We start from the raw sequence: 18324 nt of genomic DNA, 5'->3' as shown, positions 1-18324 counted from the left end.
TGAAGAAATGAATCAACTGACCATGAATAAATATAACCAAAACCAAAACTTCTAGAGCATATATAGTATCTTCACATGTGTCTACCTCAGGAGATCTCTTGCCAGACCAAAGAGGCATAATAAGCAGCAAGTAGCCTTTTTCTTCTTTTCTAACCTTGAAAGTCAAGAGCAGTACTGAGCAAATATCATATATTTAAGTACTTACTGATTATTTGGGCTATTTCAGAAGATATTTTAAAAAGATATCTGAATTTTTAACTAATTTTCAGATACAGGTAATCCTCTGTCTAAACTATATGTTTATAATATCATACCTGAACATGAAGAAAAAGAAGTCTCTCATTTGAATTCACCTTATTTTTTCACCTTTCAATTCCACTCTCTAACTTACATCCATCTCATTAGGCACTTTGCAAGTTGTAAATCTACAATTGCAGGTTTGATTTGTATGTAGCAATTGAACTGCCTGATATATAGCCAGGTACATATTTGTTCTAACTGATATACATATGTTCAGATAAAAATAGAGAGATCTAAATCAGAACACTACTACAGGAATGTCCCAAGATCAACTGCATTTCTAGGAATAAGGACTTCCTCTGACTAGAACATTTTGTAAAGGCTGTCTTACAGAAGGCTTATGGTTATGAGTTCTGGTTTCAAGATTTTATCTACCTATTAATTATTTAAACCTGACAACAGGCCATGGAATCTAGGCTTTGTTTAAAAACTACTCCAAAATTGCCCTGGATGGGTGGCTCAGTTGGCTGGAGTGTCACCCCAAATACTAAAAACAGGTTGTGGGTTTGATAACTCAAGGCACATACCTAGATTTCAAGTTTGATGCCCACTCAGGGCACATATGGGAGCCAATCAACTGATGTTTCTGACATCAATATTTCTCTCCTTCTCTCCACACCCCCCTCAACTCAATAAACATATACTTGGGTGAGGAAAAACAATTCAAAAAATTACTGTGCAAGACTAGAATCAATTTTTTCTAAAACCTTACTGATAATCACAGATAATAAGGAAACTGCTTTCTATGAAACACAGGAAAAAACCCACAAAACTCAGGCAAAGTTAATTTTTTAGTATCACTTAAATGTGATTTTATTTATGCCCATGGTGGACATTACTATCTCCCAATGCCCCCTTCTTATTAATTTCAGAATTAGTAACAGTTCATTCTGTCCCCTGGTAACTGCTAAACATATATCTTCTAATATCAATAACTTAGGCTTCTACAAGGAAACAATCATGTAGTCCTAGGATCCACAGAACATTCATAAATCCTCTTTTAATCTCAGTCCCAGTGACTAAAAATAATGTGTCTTCCAAGTATTATAATATGAACCATAAGACACACGAGTCATTTTTCTAGTGCCTTTCTGAGCCTTGATGAGTTTACCTATAATCTCCTCACAATGCTGGGAATCCTCATAAATTCTGTTGACTCAGGTGAAGGTACTCTGCTCCAGGACCCTCACTGACCCTGCTGGGCTCAGAAATCAATGCTTCTTTTCACATGGAGATGTCACTCCGAGAGGAGTCAGGCAATGGATTTTGTAGTTGCCAAAACAGAATTATACAGTATTTGTTTGTTAAATATAAGTTCCTTTTCCCTTCTAAAATGCAAAATATTTTGACCTCATAATCAACAAGAACAAAAAATAGCATAAAAATGCATCACTGTTACCACTGCTAAATAAAAAATTATTTCATCAAACTGTCCATTTTCAATATTTTGAATTCCCTAAATATAGTCAGTTATTCAATAAGCTGCATTATTTCTTTTTGTTTCAAAATGTACCTTTGGAACCTTTTCATTCCCTTGCCAGGATCCTAGTCCATGACCTTTTCATTTCTTGCTTGGAACACTACCATCTTCTCCTACAGGGCTTTCCTGCCTTCAGTGTCTTCCCCTCTCTTACATGCAATGCACTGTTGCTAGATTAACACCAGTCTTCATCTATACCTTTTAATGTCTCCTCAGTTTTGCAATAACTTCATAAAAGCAACCCTATCTCCTGGGATCACACACCACACTCAAACTTCAGGATACGCTTCCTTTCATGGGTTGAGCACACTCCTGCTTACTGAAGTACAGTGTGTCATCCGAAGCTCTCTCACATGCTATCTATTCCCTTTAATGATTCCTAAACATACCCACAGTTACCTTTCCGTTCATAGTCATGAAATTTATTGCCTATTACATGTGCATGGGTCATCTATATATATTCTGCTGCTCTCAGCAAAGTTGACAATGAATGAATGGACTCCTGGTCACTTGATTTAATAGACAGTTCCCAGTTTCCACATTGCTTGACCTCTCATCTCATGCATTTCCTCACTCACTAAATATTCTCTTCACTTGGTTTATGTGATTTTGCAAAAATCCTAATTATTTTTTCTGTCTTCATTTTTGCCAACTGCTACAGTCTGAATGTTTATTTTCCCCTAAAATTCATACGTTAAAATCCTAACCCCCAAGGTAATGATATTAAGGGGTAAGGCCTTTGGGAGGTGATCAGAGGATGAGGATGGAATCTCCGAATTGGGGTCAGTGCCATCACTCCGAAGGCCCCGAGAGATCTCACCCTTCCACCATGTGAGGACACAGCAGGAAGGTGCTATCTTTGTAATTGGCCAATTTTGAATCTAGGAATTAGATGCCTTTCATTTCATCCTGGAATAAAACATTTGAAGAATGACATAATAGCTCATTAGATGCCAAAAGTATATGGACTAATTATAGACTTGCTATGAAAACCAAGAATGATTCACATGTCACAGCCTGGAGACATATGCATTTCCATAGCTAACATTCTTTTGTTGTTGTTGTTAAATTATAGTCTATCTGCCAATAAAGCCTCAATGACAACTCTAAAATCTGACTATGGCCAAAAGTCATATACTTAATTCTGTAGAGTCTGTTCTCTAGCATAGGAGACAAAGTAAAAATATCCTTCATTCTGAAAAAGAAGTGTGGCCAGAGATAGCTCAATAATCAATTATTACATGTGAATTATGATTAAAATATACAGATATTCTTGTGAGTAGTAAAAAGGAGAACTCAAAGTCAGTTTTCTGCAAACATCTTATTGCTAACCAAGCAGAACTCATTACCACTGATTTTACTATTGTTATATTACTGAAAATGAAGTCCTTTCTCAGGGGTTCTGGTTTCCATAACTTCAAGGCCAAAGTATAAAGCAGTACAGCATTGCATCAGTAGTATGGCTTCAGTCATTGTAAAAATCAGTGGTCTAGGAAATTAAATAAACTTGACCAAAAAAGCAGCATAATCTCTTACCATTAAAAAAGTGAAATTAGCACACATTTTTCAGGGAGAAAATAAGCCAAAGAAAATATATTCTGCTTTGCCAGAACAGATGATTTTATAGACTTACACTATACACAATGCTGCAATTTATAAAGGTACCAGAATAAGGGCTAAAAGGACTTAAATGATAAGATATGGCCTCCTACCATCAAAGAACTAAGGAAAAGACAAGCTAATAACTAACTCTATTATAGGTCAAAAGGCATGTCAAACATAGGGCAGGTGACATGTTCTAAGAATACAAAGGAATTAGTTCAAACTGGGAAAAGCGAGAAGGATTTCATGTAGTATGAGTGCCAAGGGATCATAAAGCTTTCATTAGAGGCCTTTCATACCAGGAAAGAGCATGAACAAGAGGCAAGGGACACAGGCAATGACTCAGAGAAGGTGTAGGTGGAACACTGGGGATGTGGAGGTGTGTAGAAAGTGAGATACAGGTCTGAAAAGAAAAGTCTGGGTTCACAATGGGGAGTCTTGAATGTAACCTGTCCCTAAACAACAGAAAGCTATCCACTGTTTAAATTGTGATCTTAACTGTGAGGAAAAGCTGCAGAGGCAAAAAGGGCAGCATGTGATCCACAGGGGATTCCTGAAACAGGAGAAATGATATTTTTATACAAGAGAGAGGAAATCAAAGGGCTTTTGTGGAAGAAAAAGAACACTGTAAATTACATAACTGAGATATCAGAGCAAAAGTACAGAACTCAGATTAGAACTTTTTATAACAATATAATAGAGGAGAGAATGAAAATCAAGTTCCATTAATGTAACTCTGAAAATAATTAAACAATATAACAGTGGAATTATTACTCAGATAGCCAGGCCTACAACACATGGAGGACCTTCTACTTCTGCTATTGGACCAGAACTGGGAATGTGGCAATGGGCAATCGTTCAGTTTTACTACTGGAAAGAAAAACACACCCTGAAAGCTTTGTTCTTTCCCTTCCCACTTGTATAATCTGCTCAAACAGCTAGACCCAGGACTTCACAAGATACAACTAAACAAGAAAATTCTCAGTCAGAAAAACCCAAAAACAAACAGACAAAAAAAGTAAACTAGATTCTTCTGATACTAAGGAATCAATGACAATTCCCATCAGAGTATCAAGGCCAAGGAGGAAGGAGACTAGCATTTTTTTTTTAAGTCTATGAGTCAGGGAGCTGGGTGCCAAACATTCCCCATTAAATTTCACCATGGCCTGTTATTATCCTCTTCCTCTCCATCCTCATTTTACAGAGAAAAGTGATTTTCATGGGCAGTAAGTGACTTAATCTAAATAACTTTGCAAATATTGGTAGATTTGAGATTCAACCCAGAATCATCTAACTCCAAAATCCATGCTCTTTCCAATAACCACTCTATGTCAGCAAATGTCCTCAGCAACCCTTCCTCCCATTAATAACACCTCTTCTTCCTTTCTTGGGTCTTTCTTCATATATTTATGCATGCTTATTCTTAAATTAATCATGGAATATCCATTGGGCACTAGACCTTGATGATGACCATCCATCAGTGTGTAAAAAGGTTTTACATTGAGCATGGTGCTCCAAGCACTGTCCTTTTCCTTACTCAAACATGTTATCAGAATGGATGTTACAATCACATCACGTCTATTTATGTCCGAGATGCATTCTGGTAAACATAACGATTCATAATATTCATGCCATAAAATCTGAGTATCTGCCACTTTCTAGTAAATATAGGAAATTTTAGGTAGGGGGAAAAGCATTTACTGTAGAACTATATAATAGCTAATATACTAAGTAATTTTAATAGCTGAGAATTATTGATAAAGTTGTTAACAGAATTAAAATCAGAATCCATGAATTAAAATCATGCTGCCACAGTGGTTTTAGTTTAATTTTAACTAAAGTACCATTAGTGTGTGTGCGTATGTTAAGTACCCTCTTAATTAAATATTTACTTTTGAACTATGCAACAGAAAATGTCTCTGCATCAAATGATATAGGATTTTTAAATAATATCCCAAAGTATTGTTAATAAGATTTCATAGCCAGCTAATATGGGAAATCACCTGCAATATATAAATGAAAGGAAGGAATGATATTTGCTCCTTTCTAAAGAAACATGTTCATTCATCATAGGCTGCTGAATAACTCAAAGACCATGAATAGAATAGCAATAATATAAAAAGATGATTTGAAAAGCATTCCACAAATTGTTCAATAAACTATATACTATAGTAAACAAATAAAACTGAAGGAAGAGCAGAAATACAAATATTTCCTGATTTTAAAAATGAGAATGCCTTGCTTTCAGAGGCTGGAAGAAGCTGCCTACTATTATTTATCCTTACAGAATAAAAAAGGAGATTGATAAAAATGCCAGTTTCATTTTATAGTTGTTCACTATTCACACAAAAGAGCTTGGGAGCCCCACCAAAGGCCCAGCTCCAACCCCATCATGCCGTCAGCACAACCAATGCACAGGCACGTGAGCAGCCCTCCCCTCTCATCAGCATCATCCATGTTCCCAAATCTCACAACTAAAGTGAGTTAGTGCAGACCAAATCTACAGTCAGAGGTACCCCACAAAAGGTCCAATACCAGTGGATTCTATTCTTTCTAATAAATAACTACAGCATACTAAATACTCCAATAAATCCAATAAAATAAAAGATTAAAACTAGGCGGGATTAATAATGAAAACTGCCAGTAGGGGCATTTGGGTTGGACACAGGAAATAAAAGTCTATCTTAAACCAGTGTTTCTCAATCCTAGTTTTACTTTAAAATTATCTAGTGATTGTGAAAAAATACCCACACCTTGGCCGACCCTCCGGACAGAATTGGTTTGGGGTGCAACTCAGGCATTAGGACTTTTAACAGCTCCCAGGTAATTCTAATGCACAGGCAGATTTCAGGGCCATTGCCTGGAACTCTAGCCTTGAGCCTACCAACACTACAGAGGCAATGCCTTTTACAAAGTTATTTAAAAATAAAAATACATTTAACAATTTTAAGTTGTAAATCTGTTTAATGATACTTCTCTTTTTCATGCAGGTGCAAAAGGCCTAGATTCACATTTAACAGCATTTGCTGTTAAAAAGGCAAGTGAACAGTTAAGTTTGTCATCATTGTGTTCACCACCCCAAACACCTGTGCATAGGCAAGGCACTCATCTTTAAAGGGAAGTTTCAGGGATTAGAAAAGTACAGATCACCGAGACACACTGTTCTCTGGGTCCAGCTCCTGCTACATCTCTCGCCCCATCAGGCATCAGAAAGCCACACAGCCACACAACGCAGCCTACCAACACAGACTTGACCTACTTTGGATTGACTCTTGCTTGGAAATTACAGACACAATGAGATGCCTTGTAGTTTACAGGATAAAAAATAATCAGATAAGGATAAATACTAAATGCTCAGGTAGAAATAACTTCAGAGCTACTAAAGGCATAAGTATTAGCAAAATTATGTATTAAAATATGAAAAGTGCCATCTAATTTGTAATGAACTGGGCCAAAGAATAGGTCATTCTATCAAAAGTATTATTTTACAGAAAGAATGAACAGATTATACTAAATTCCAGCAGGAAGGGTATTTGTTATTAGAATAACAATGGAAGGGAATAAAGATGTCTATATTCTGCAATGTTCTGCTTTACTGATAATTTTATTAAAAACTCCAATTATAATAAAAAGTACATAGAAGGATCAAAGACATTCTTTACATTTTAACCAGTTATTTCCTTTCACCAAGTGATTGTATCAAATAGATGTAAGGTGTTAATGCATTTGTATGTATTATATTTTATATAGAAAATCCCACTTTAGATCATGGAAATTATTTATACTACAAATATTTACAAACCTAATCAGAGACTGTAACTTAAATATCAAGCTGAGAAACACCCTTGAAAAACTACTGTGTGTAAGATCTCACTGAATCAAACACCAAGGGAGGGCACAGAGCAACTCAGACTTTGTTCTTCATGTGACTTATTAAGTAAAAGACTAATGAGTAATTTTGAAAACTAGGATTTTGAAAGAATAAGAACTAGCTTTCTCTGGAAGCAACCTTTTTCTTGTTTATTTCAAAGTACAAACTCGACAGACATAGTCAGAACATATTAAAGACACATCAGCAATATTTCTCTCTGACTCTAAAAGAAATGGGAGAGACCCAAAACAAGAAAAACTATCACATGCTTACCACAGAGTAACTGATGTTGTGCACAACGGAGTACTCACTGGCCCAGAGCAGCTCACCATCGCCGTGTCTCCTGCACAGCACACGTATCCCACAGCAGAGTCACACTCTGGTGCATTTAATTTCCACACTAACTCTAAGAAATGCTCACAAGCAATTTAAATTTTAAAATTCACTTAAATCATGTTTCCAAACCAGGAGATCCAACTGCAAAGACCACCCTTTTCCTGCAGTATAAAAGTGTAATTCCCTTCCTTGTAATGAATGTTACCACACAAATCACAGAAGATCAGATGTGGGTCCCACACACACAATGCCCAGCACTGCTGGTTTGGTATCACTGTTCCTGAGATATATGCTTTGTCTCCATGTTCCCTTTAGGAATTCATTCAAATTCATTTTACATCAAGGTTAGCTAGTTTAGCCCTCAGTGCAACCCAGAATATAATGCAAGTATGTGGGTTCACAGTTACAAATGCATGATGAAAAACTATGAGTAAATGTGTTTTGTCTTATTGTGTAACATGCTAGCATTCATTAATAGGAGTATATTTCTTTTTAGCTATGTTACTTTATATACACCTTAAGGATTGGTATAATAGTATAATCAGAATTTAAGGTTTTCTACTGATTTCTAATATACAGTGTACTGCATTCCCTATCCAAAAATCTCCTTACAAGATATCCTTTAAATTATTTGACACAGGTGTAAGAAAAAGGATGTTTCCCCTGCAAAAATGGCGGGGGAGCTGTCTCATACAACTGCACAGCTTGTACCAAAAAATATGACATATTCACAGTTCTCTATCACGGCACATATTGTTGTTTATTAGGCAGGAAGGAGGAAAGTAAGGATGGATGCAGGGAGAGAGGGGAAAAGGGATAAACAGAATTCAGAGAAATAGAATCCAGAGATACATGAAGAGCACAGTCAATTTAGGGGATTACCTGGGCATTCGAGATACATACTTTCCTGTAAGCCAGCCTAGACAAGGCAGATGGCTGTGTCATGCAATGGGACTGAAGGCCTAGTCCAGGCAAGAGATTTGGGTGGGTGGAATGATAATTTCCATCTGCAATACTGCATATTACAGGATGCTTGGCTATTCTCACCTAAGTCCAGCCTCTAAGGCTCCTGGATTCCTTCAGGCCTGGTACCTACTCCAGGACTTGTTTGGCCCTTCTTATTCCCTAGGTCTACACACCATTCCTTCCAGAGTCAGCTTTGTTATAATAACTAAGATGTTTATGTTTCTAAATCATTGACTCATGATACTAAAGCTTATTCTGAATTTTTAAACCTTAACTTTATTGATATTTTGAATAATCTAATTTCAAAAGATTAATTCAATTTTATATAATTATTAAAACATGTCTAATGTATAATTATCTACGCACTTTAAGTTATTTTACAGACTTTTAAAAATTTAGTTTCAATTGCAGCTGATGTTTAATATTATTCTGTAGTAGTTTCAGGTGCATAGACAATCACATACGGTACAGTGACCTCCCCCAGTATTTCAAGTACCCACCTGGCACCATTCATAGTTACTATAATGTTATTGACTATATTCCCTATGCTGTACTTTATATTCTGTGACTATTTTGTGACTTCCAATTCTTACCTTTTAATCCCTTCTTTCTCACCCATCCCCCCAACTCCTCTCCCTTATGGCAACCCTCAGTCTATTCTCTGCATCTGTAAGTCTGTTTCAGTTTTGTTTGGGAGCCTTTCCTTAGAACCAATATTAAATTAAGGGCACCTCCTTGGATGTTTATGTACATTATGCATGTGTGGTTTAAATCAACTGCAATTTTTAAGTAAATTTCCATTATTATATGTGACAATTTGTATTAGAAGCCCTTATGTGAAAACTAAGAAGAAAATGCTTAGGCATTTACTTCCTGTGTTCTTTCAGCATCTGTAAAACAGAGAATGCTCCAACATATGAATGTGGAGTTCCACAAATGTGACTGTGAAGTCAGTTATTTGCTATGCTCCTCAGCACATGCTCTAGGACAAGGTGAGAACAAAGAGATGGGACAGAGGCTGAGTGGCCTGGACCAGAAAAGTAGCCATCAGGAGAGAAACACAAGCTCCATGTGGAGTCTGACGAGGTGCACATGGGCAGATGGGAAGTCCAGCTGCTGTTCTGACCCTGGGTCCATGCCAGTGTAGCTAAGAACCTTTTCTTACACCCAGACTTACATAAGCTGAGAAGCAGGGTCTACGGCAGGAAACAGAACACTGAGAATTCAATTGCAGGGTAATAAAGCACCCAAAGGGGACAACTAGGGAGAGGGTGAACAACCATAAGTGTTGTCAACCATAAGTGAATGGCAGGGACGCTTCTAAAGCCATCTTGTTGGATCAGCTGTTTTACAGGACCCTATGCTTAGAAGAGCTAATTTCACCCTAAACTAAATGTACTGCTCAGCACACCACTTCCATGCACTCTATGTGTGTGCTCTGTACTCAATGAACTACGGAAATAAACATGTAAGGCAATGAATTAATTTAATTTGATGTTCTCTTCCGTTCTCTTTACTCCAGCCAGTTACTCCACCAATAACCTATCTATCATTTATAAAGACACACTGAGTACATAAAGTTGTAAGGAAGAAAAGCACATACCTGACACTTCATCTATCTACTTCCCCCCCGTGACTGCCAAGCTACTGTATAATAGCAACCTCCAGATTCCCCTTACCTGCCTGCCCTTCTCTGTCTTTGTCTCTTTCACACACGCAAATTTTAATCCTAAATCTGCTCGTTGAAATTCTGTGCCATTTATCCCACTAACAAGGCACTGTTCTTGTCACTGTGTCCCCTTCAATCCCTAGACAACATTGAAAAATAGTCACTAACACCTTCCTGGCCTGTCTCTATGTGTTGAGTCTTACTCACCCACCTACTTGGACCAAGATGAAATCCTTGCCAACATCACAAAGCCATCTTTAAGAAACTGTTCTGGCCTGGCTGGTATAGCTCAGTGGATTGAGCGTGGGCCTGTGAAGCAAAGGGTGGCAGGTTCGATTCCCAGTCAGGGTGCATGCCTGGGTTGAGGGCCAGGTCCCCAGTAGGGGGTGTGCAGGAGGCAACCACACATTGATGTTTCTCATCCTCTTTTTCTCCTTCCCTTCTTCTCCCTCTAAAAATAAAATAAATAAAACCTTAAAAAAAAAGAAACTGCTCTAGATTAAAGAACCTAGTTTTTCTCTCTCATTTTCTCCCCTATAGATCATGAAGATTCTTGGGGGGAAAATTAGTGTTGCTCTAATTTATTCATGACCCTACCCTTTCTCTCATCCATGAATTAGGATATAAGGAAGAAAATACATGTATAACAATGGCTTACATCACTATTTATCTTTTTAAAAAAATCTTAATAAAGTAAACCTAGAGTTGCTCTGACTGCTCAGCAACATGGAGAAGTAGGATGAGTAAAATTTCCTTAGTATGCTTCACTATCCTTAACATGCTGACATTAATTTTCAATACTACCTCACAGTTGCAAAATGGCTACCACTGTTCCAGACATCATGTCTTCAATGCAGCAGTGCCTAATACAGGAAAAAAGATGACTGAGGTAAAAAAAGAATGTGTAATAGCTCTCTTTCACAACCTTAGTCTCTTTATACAAAGAAGCAAGTCTTTATCAAAAGCTCATAAGACTGAGACATTTTTACCTTTCATTGGCCTCTGCCCAACCTTACAATAATATTGGCAAAACAGGTCTAAGGCATTCATGGATTAACCCACTAGACACGAGCACATTTCTGCCAAAAGAAAATTGGAATGCTTTAGTAAGGAAGAAGAAAGCTGGATATTGAGTAGGCCACTGTGTCTACCATGGATCACTGCAAGGCTTTTGAAGAAATGTCACTGGATATGTGGGCTTCTTTGATCCTCCCTCATTCTGTCCTTCCCTCCATCCTTCCTCTTTCCTCCCTCCTTACCTTCCTCCCTTCCTTCTACTAGTAAGGAGCATTTAAGTAAAATGAAAATGTGGCATAATTTTAAGTAAGTTCTATTTATTTCTTTCTCTGTATAGTCTAGCCCCTTAAGAATTATAAAGAAGTATATTTCTCTTTAAGAAACTATAAAAAATAAGTTATAATAAATAGGTGACTCCTAAAATACTTTAAAAATTATATCACACTTTCTTATTCATTTACTTTGACATTTCAGCTCTGCTTTATTTAATTCTGGGTTGCTCAGTGCTTCAATGGGTAGTTGATGCTATAAATTAAGTTCCCCAGCCTCTCATTCTGTCAAAAAGTATTCCATTCAAAATTCATTAGGGCCTGCTGTCTCCAATCACTTGAGAACAGTTGCATATGTGAAGCAACCTTTATAATTCCAGAAAGAAATATTTAATAATATAAATACCTCTATAATATAGTTTTAATTTTCAGGTATGGAGTTTTCTTAGATCAAGGCAAGTCAGCCTTTCAAATGATATATCTTTAAATAATAGCTGTGTTCCTCCTTTATTTTCCTGTAGATCTAAGATCCCCCTTAAGTTTTTTTTCTTTCCCCTTTAAGAGTGACTCTATTTATCTAAATCTATCCATTTATTCCTCATTTTTCAAGTTTAAGCTAGCAGATGAAGACAGACTACTTCCAAACATCTGCGATGAAACGCTTTACCTGAAACTCCTGCTGCGAGTAAAACTGATTTTAATTATATGATATTTGAAAATTTCTCTCACAGGCACTGTAAGTGACAGTGTTCAGTGTAAGAACAAGTTGTCACCTAGGCTCTCCCTGTTAGGCACATTCTCATTCCAAACAAGAAATACGTACCACTGTATCAGTGTTTTAAATAGAGCCTTCTTGGTAAACAACAGTTTTGGTATCACAGATGTTTATGCTATCTGCACTTCAAAATTACTGGAAATGTTTATATGTGTATATTATTTCAATCATATAACCTTACAGAAAACAATTAAGGAAATTGATTGGTTGCCATTCACTGGGTACCATTACCTAGAAAGACTCTAGAGAGTCTAAAATGTGGCTATAAATCATAGAACACTATTTTCACTTGCACAATAATGAGATTTTTGTAACATCTGGGTATTGGGTGAGTGACCTTTCCTGATAATTCCCAAACTGAAGGCAGTGAGTCCTCTATCACCACACCTGCACGCTCCTAATTTCACAGTCACATGCTTTTCCACAGCCCTTTTCCTCTGCCAACCCTGGAATGTTGGAACCTACAGTACCCCAACCCCTCAGCTGTATTCTCTCTCTGAGTCTCATCTACAACGCTAACTCTCTTACTTAAATGTCAATGACAATTAGTTTGTGTCTCCATTTCTAGGCTGCTCATCACCTTTGTATTTTAGGACCATACTTCCACCTTCCTTCCAGGTAATCCCTGTATATTTAGGGACTAAACTACATTCAAACAAATCTGGACACAACCTTTTATCCTATAAGCTTATTTCTGCATTTGCTATCTGGATTCAAAGCATCACAACCAATTCCGTGACCAGGATTGGAAACCTCAATTGTCCTAAATGCCTCTGTCTCCCTTCAGCACTATCTGAAATCATTCACAAATACTTGAGGTGTGTACTCTGAAATCATCCAAACCTCTCTGACCTCCTTTTAGTTCTCACCATCATAGCTCTTACACAACTCATCATTCTTCACATTGGGTTTAGTAAATGCTTTTAAAACTTCTCTCCTTGCTTCCAAATCATTGCTATCGAACAAACAGCCTCTATGCTCCACTTCCATTAGACAGTATTTATTGAGCACCTTCTGTGTGTCGGGCTTTGTGGTGGGCATTTAGTAGAGAGTGCTTAGCAAATCAAAGACCTATACTCCTCCGTGAACCTAGGCTCTAGTTCAGGAGATTAGGCAGCAACTAAGTAAATAAATAGCCCATAGGGGGTTCTGGATTAAAGAATAACTGGTGGTAGGTGCTATGTATATGGAGCATACACTGAAGAGGTGTCATTTAGCATAAGACCTGTAGAACGGGAAGAGGCCAGTCACTAAGAGAGTCGAAGAGAAGAACACAACAAAGGTCCAAGGCAAGAAGGGTCTTCAAGGGCTGTAAGGAGCCCCATGGTGGCTGGAACAGAGTTTACAAGGGAGTAGTTATATGAGACAAGGTGGATGAAGTGAGTAGAGGCAAAATCATCTGCAGCATCATGGGCAATGATCACAGTCTGTATCTAATGTGAAGCAGAACTGGAATCCAGGGGAAGGTTTTCCACAGAGGAGTAACATGATCTATTTTACTTTTTTGATATTTTATAATCATCAGAATTATGTTTTCTAATCCCAACATGACAGTCAGTCCTCTGCATCAAAGGGTCCTACAGAGACCATAAATTGTATGCTCAATTCACTGACAGAAAATACAGTAAGAGTCCTTAGGCTGACACTCAAGCCCTTCTGAACCTGGTCTCAATTCACATCTCTTCTTCCCTCGCCCCCATCGCATCTCCACCTTACAGCATTCTAGGCACTCTGAAATGTAATGCTGGCAGTGTCCTGAACAGGACATGCATCTTCCACGGCTGTGCCTTTGCTTGTGCCCGCCTCTCGGTGCGTACTCTGGGACCATCCCCCTGACTAGTGGCCAGACCCAAGACGCCTTTCTAGAAACCACCCAGAATGGACAGCTTTCCCCTCTGTACTTCATTAGTAATCACAACTGAGTTAATTATTTATAAATCTGTTTTCCCTGCTAGAATAGTAGGAACCTAATGGCAAGGACAGCAGCTCCTCTTACATTTTCGGGTCCTCACCACCCAGTGCATCACTTGTCCAAAGCTGGTAGTTGATATATGATTGCTAGATGAATATTTAATATGAAAGCTACATAAAATACATATAACAATATGGTTGAACAATGTGATTTTAAAGTTAGTTTATCAGTAAACTTAAAACATTATTGCCTTCATATCTATTTTGACTCTCTAAGTTCATCCCACTGTCTAATGTAACTCCATTCATTTGAAAGTGACAATAAACTTTTATTAGATGGCTAGAAGTAAAAAAAAAAACTTTATAGGGCAAGAAGTAGTTTAGTTTTAGGAAACTAAAAAATCTCTAAGTAATCATGAAGCTGAAATATAACAGATGGATGCATTACCAAAAGGCATTTTCACATACTGACCACTCTTAAACGATCCAGAACAAATTTTGCTCAGTAGTAGTTTTTGACGTAATTGTAGAACTTCAGCTTCTAAGGTTTCAACTTTTTCTCTCCATTTTGACTCCTGCCCAGACACAACCTTTGCAAGGTGCTGTGTGTATTCTCTGCTGCTTCTGTCTGCAGGTTTTGAGCGGATAATTGCCACGGCCAGAGCCAGCTTGGAAATTCTCAAATACCATACTTGATTATCCATCTTGGCTTTTGTCCCTGTGGTCAATGAGAAAAAAAGTTATAGTAATGAATTTTAACTTTTGCACTGCATTTCATTTGCTTAAAATTGATTTTATATAGAGAGTAGCATTAATTAATAAGTTTATAATACATCTTGATACTAAGTAACAGAAAACTTTGTACCCACAGATAATCTTATGGAATTATTTATGATTACCAAAGACCCCACCAAAACCCACAAAACCAGTCACCAGTTTAATCATCTAACGATAGATTCATTAACTAAATTGTGACTATTATACAATTGAATTGAAAATGTTTTTGACAATACTTAAAAGTATGGGAAAATATTGTCTACATGATATTAATGGCAGAGTAAAATACAGGCATAAATACAGTAAAATTAGACATTTGTGGGAAAAAATCTATAAAGATGAAATATTGATAGATTTAGAGATAGGTGGGAGGCAAGGAGAAAGAAGAGAAAAAGAAAGAGGGAAGGAGAAAGGCAGATTAGAGTTATTAACCCAAATACAAATAATACATTGACTATGAGTTGAGGAAGTCTGAGTTTCCCACGATAAACAGTATAAAACATACTTCCTAAGACATAAAAATGCCTTACTGTAAATCCTATAGAAATATTCGCCCTGGCTGGCGTAGCTCAGTGGATTGAGCGCGGGCTGGGAACCAAAGTGTCCCAGGTTCGATTCCCAGCCAGGGTACATTCCTGGATTGCAGGCCATAACCCCCAGCAACCGCACATTGATGTTTCTCTCTCTCTCTCTCTCTCTCTCTCTCTCTCTATCTCTATCTCCCTCCCTTCCCTCTCTAAAAATAAATATAAATAAATAAAATCTTTAAAAAAAAAAAAAAAAAAAAAAAAAATATTCCCCATTCTATTTTTCAAAGTAGAAATTATAGGAGAAATGAACATGGGTTTTGAATACAGTCTCAGAGCTCTGTACCAATCGTTTTGTGGTTGTGATAAGAAGCTCCAGCCTGGAGAGCTCACATCCTCAATTCTGAGACATCTTTAACTATAAAACACACCATCAGTCCAACAACAGCTTTGGAGAGGGTAGGGAGGTTAGGAATAAAATAATAGCATATTAAACATACTCAGAAATTTTAAACTATCAACAAAGTACTTTTGAAATTAAGCACTGTCAATGGAATGAGAATTTTGTCTCCTAGGTTTTCTAGTCTCCCTGATCAGCCTTCCCCACAGTCCTCTAGCCTGTAGAGTTCAGAACTTTCCATGTCCACAAGTAGATGAATGCCCTTTCACTGAGATGTGTTTGGTATTCCTCCCACTAATTCAAAGGACACAATGTATTTCAGAGGTAGGGCACAAAAACTCTCCAGTACGACCAAGCAGCAAGCTACTAGCCACTATATCTATCGCCAGTGCATGAGTGCTGACTGGCTTACAGTAAGCACTGAAGTAAATACTTGAATGAGTGAGTGAAAGAATGAGTGAATATACAGGCAGTCAGAGAGAGCTACTTGGCCAGCTCTTAATCCTGGCTCTCATCAGTAAATCTTTGTCAATTACATGGTAGGGAGAATGGCACTGGAGGAGAATGGATTAGGAGGAGAATTTAGTTAGTTAACCTGAAGGTCACATCTCTCTTCACTTTGTGATGCATTTTTTTGACTACTTCCAGTGAATCTACTCTTTCTAAACATACCTTTCTACAACCTTTAAACTTTCACCAAAACAATTTCTGAGTAAAGAAAATAAGAGAAAGATAAAATCTAGTTCATACATAGGTTTAGGTCACAGGGTAAGCTAAAAGGGAGAAAGCCCAATTTTATCCCATTGTGAACCCTATAATAAATTCATTAATTGCCTTCTCAGAAAAGCAAGCAACTGAAGAACACTGGCTAAATATTACCTAAATCACTGAGATAAATATGGTAAGACAGAGTTAGAGTATAGGAGGAAGGCCCTATGTACCATGATGGTGGAACGTGCATTTATCAAGTATTGGTCTGGGGCACAACAGAGCTCTTCCAAAGCCAGAAAAGTAATATATTACAAGATTTCTTAGTTTCAATAATGTTTGGACAGAGTCTAACACACAATATTTGAATTGGATCCAGCTGACAAATCCCCCAATTACTGTTATGGTTTCAGTACATACCACACTGTGAAATGCTAGGCAGATTGTGAAATTTTACATTAAAAACATCATGTGAAATTTTACATTAAAAAATCAGGAGTTACTCAAGATTTCAAAACTTCCCACTTGAATTATTAAGGGAGCCTTTAACAGCCTTCACAGCAAAGAAAGTCTGTGCCTGACAAGAGGCTGGCAAAGATAAAAGGAGGCTTGCTTTATTTTTTCTTTCTGTTTCATTTCCATCAAGATGGGCCAATTAGCTATCATTTTCCTCTTACTGAAAGAGTTAACTAATCACAGATTTCAATTGACCCTTAACACTGTTTTCTTTTTATGCAAACCCTCACCTTTTTATTCCTAAATACGTCTTTTTTTTTTGCATAGGAAAGGTTTTATCTGGATTCTATCAAGGAACTGCTGTAAAATTTCACATAGGATAAATGTATCAAACGCATAAGTCAGCAAAACGTACACTGATTCAGAAATGCAGAGTCATGTATATATAGCACATGTAGCAATCATCTTCCACTATGTAAATCCACAGAAGCAAAAGAGACCTGATACCTAGTATTAACGCAAATTTAAAAATAACATGAAAGAATTATAGGTATTTTCTAGTTATACCACTGGTATTTCACACACTGATATGGACATAATCCTTATCACGAGAACAAGCATATTGTTCTTTAGGGTCCATAAAAAAAGTCTCATAATCTACCTAACTTAAACCCATACACTCCACAAATTTGAAATCTTTATGAGGCTACACTTTGAGGATGGAAAAAGGATGTCATAAATTTAGGAAGATGATAGAGTGAGGCCAGGCCAAAGAAACACACAGAAGAGGCAACTGAGAGAGGTTCAGGCAATCCCAGGAAAGAGAAGAGCAGCTGGCTTCTGGGAACCAGCTAAGCCAGGGCCTGAGCTTCAAGAAAAACAAGAATATAAATAGGGGCGTAGGTGAGGCCCAGAGTCCTCTAGAAAAGGTAAAGGACCCTATCCAAAAAAGTACCATTTTGTGAATGCCACATTAAGAAATAAGATGTTTTCCAGCTACTATTATATAACACTGTCTTAGACTTCACTCTTGCATACACTTAAAATATGAACTCAAGAAAGCACAAGCAGCCCCACAGAAACATTTCTTTAGGGCTTATTTTTAACTCTGGAAAGGTGTTCTAATTCTCATCTGTGGCACTTATTTAAATCTCACCAAGGAGAGCACCACAAGCAACTGACAAGGCTTCATAGCTTCTCATAGGGCTTCATTATACAAGTAAATCTGTCTTTTACTTTCTACTTAGATTTATATTTGAA

General features: G+C 37.3%; 1 protein-coding gene across 1 annotated transcript in view; it reads right to left on the bottom strand.

Annotated features, from left to right (window-relative positions):
• Nucleotides 1-14907, bottom strand: part of MEI4 (meiotic double-stranded break formation protein 4) — a 143936-nt gene extending 129029 nt beyond the window's left edge. The window contains exon 1 of the mRNA XM_028510712.2: nt 14669-14907. Coding sequence (XP_028366513.1) covers nt 14669-14900 — 232 coding nt within the window. The 5' untranslated portion in view covers nt 14901-14907. The remainder of the gene's footprint in view (nt 1-14668) is intronic.
• Nucleotides 14908-18324: the final 3417 nt, after the last annotated feature.

The sequence above is a fragment of the Phyllostomus discolor genome, chromosome 4, assembly GCF_004126475.2.
Source record: "Phyllostomus discolor isolate MPI-MPIP mPhyDis1 chromosome 4, mPhyDis1.pri.v3, whole genome shotgun sequence".
NCBI classification, from domain to species: domain Eukaryota; kingdom Metazoa; phylum Chordata; class Mammalia; order Chiroptera; family Phyllostomidae; genus Phyllostomus; species Phyllostomus discolor.
Note: the sequence above shows the minus strand (reverse complement) of the source record. Positions and strands in the feature narration are given on the sequence as shown.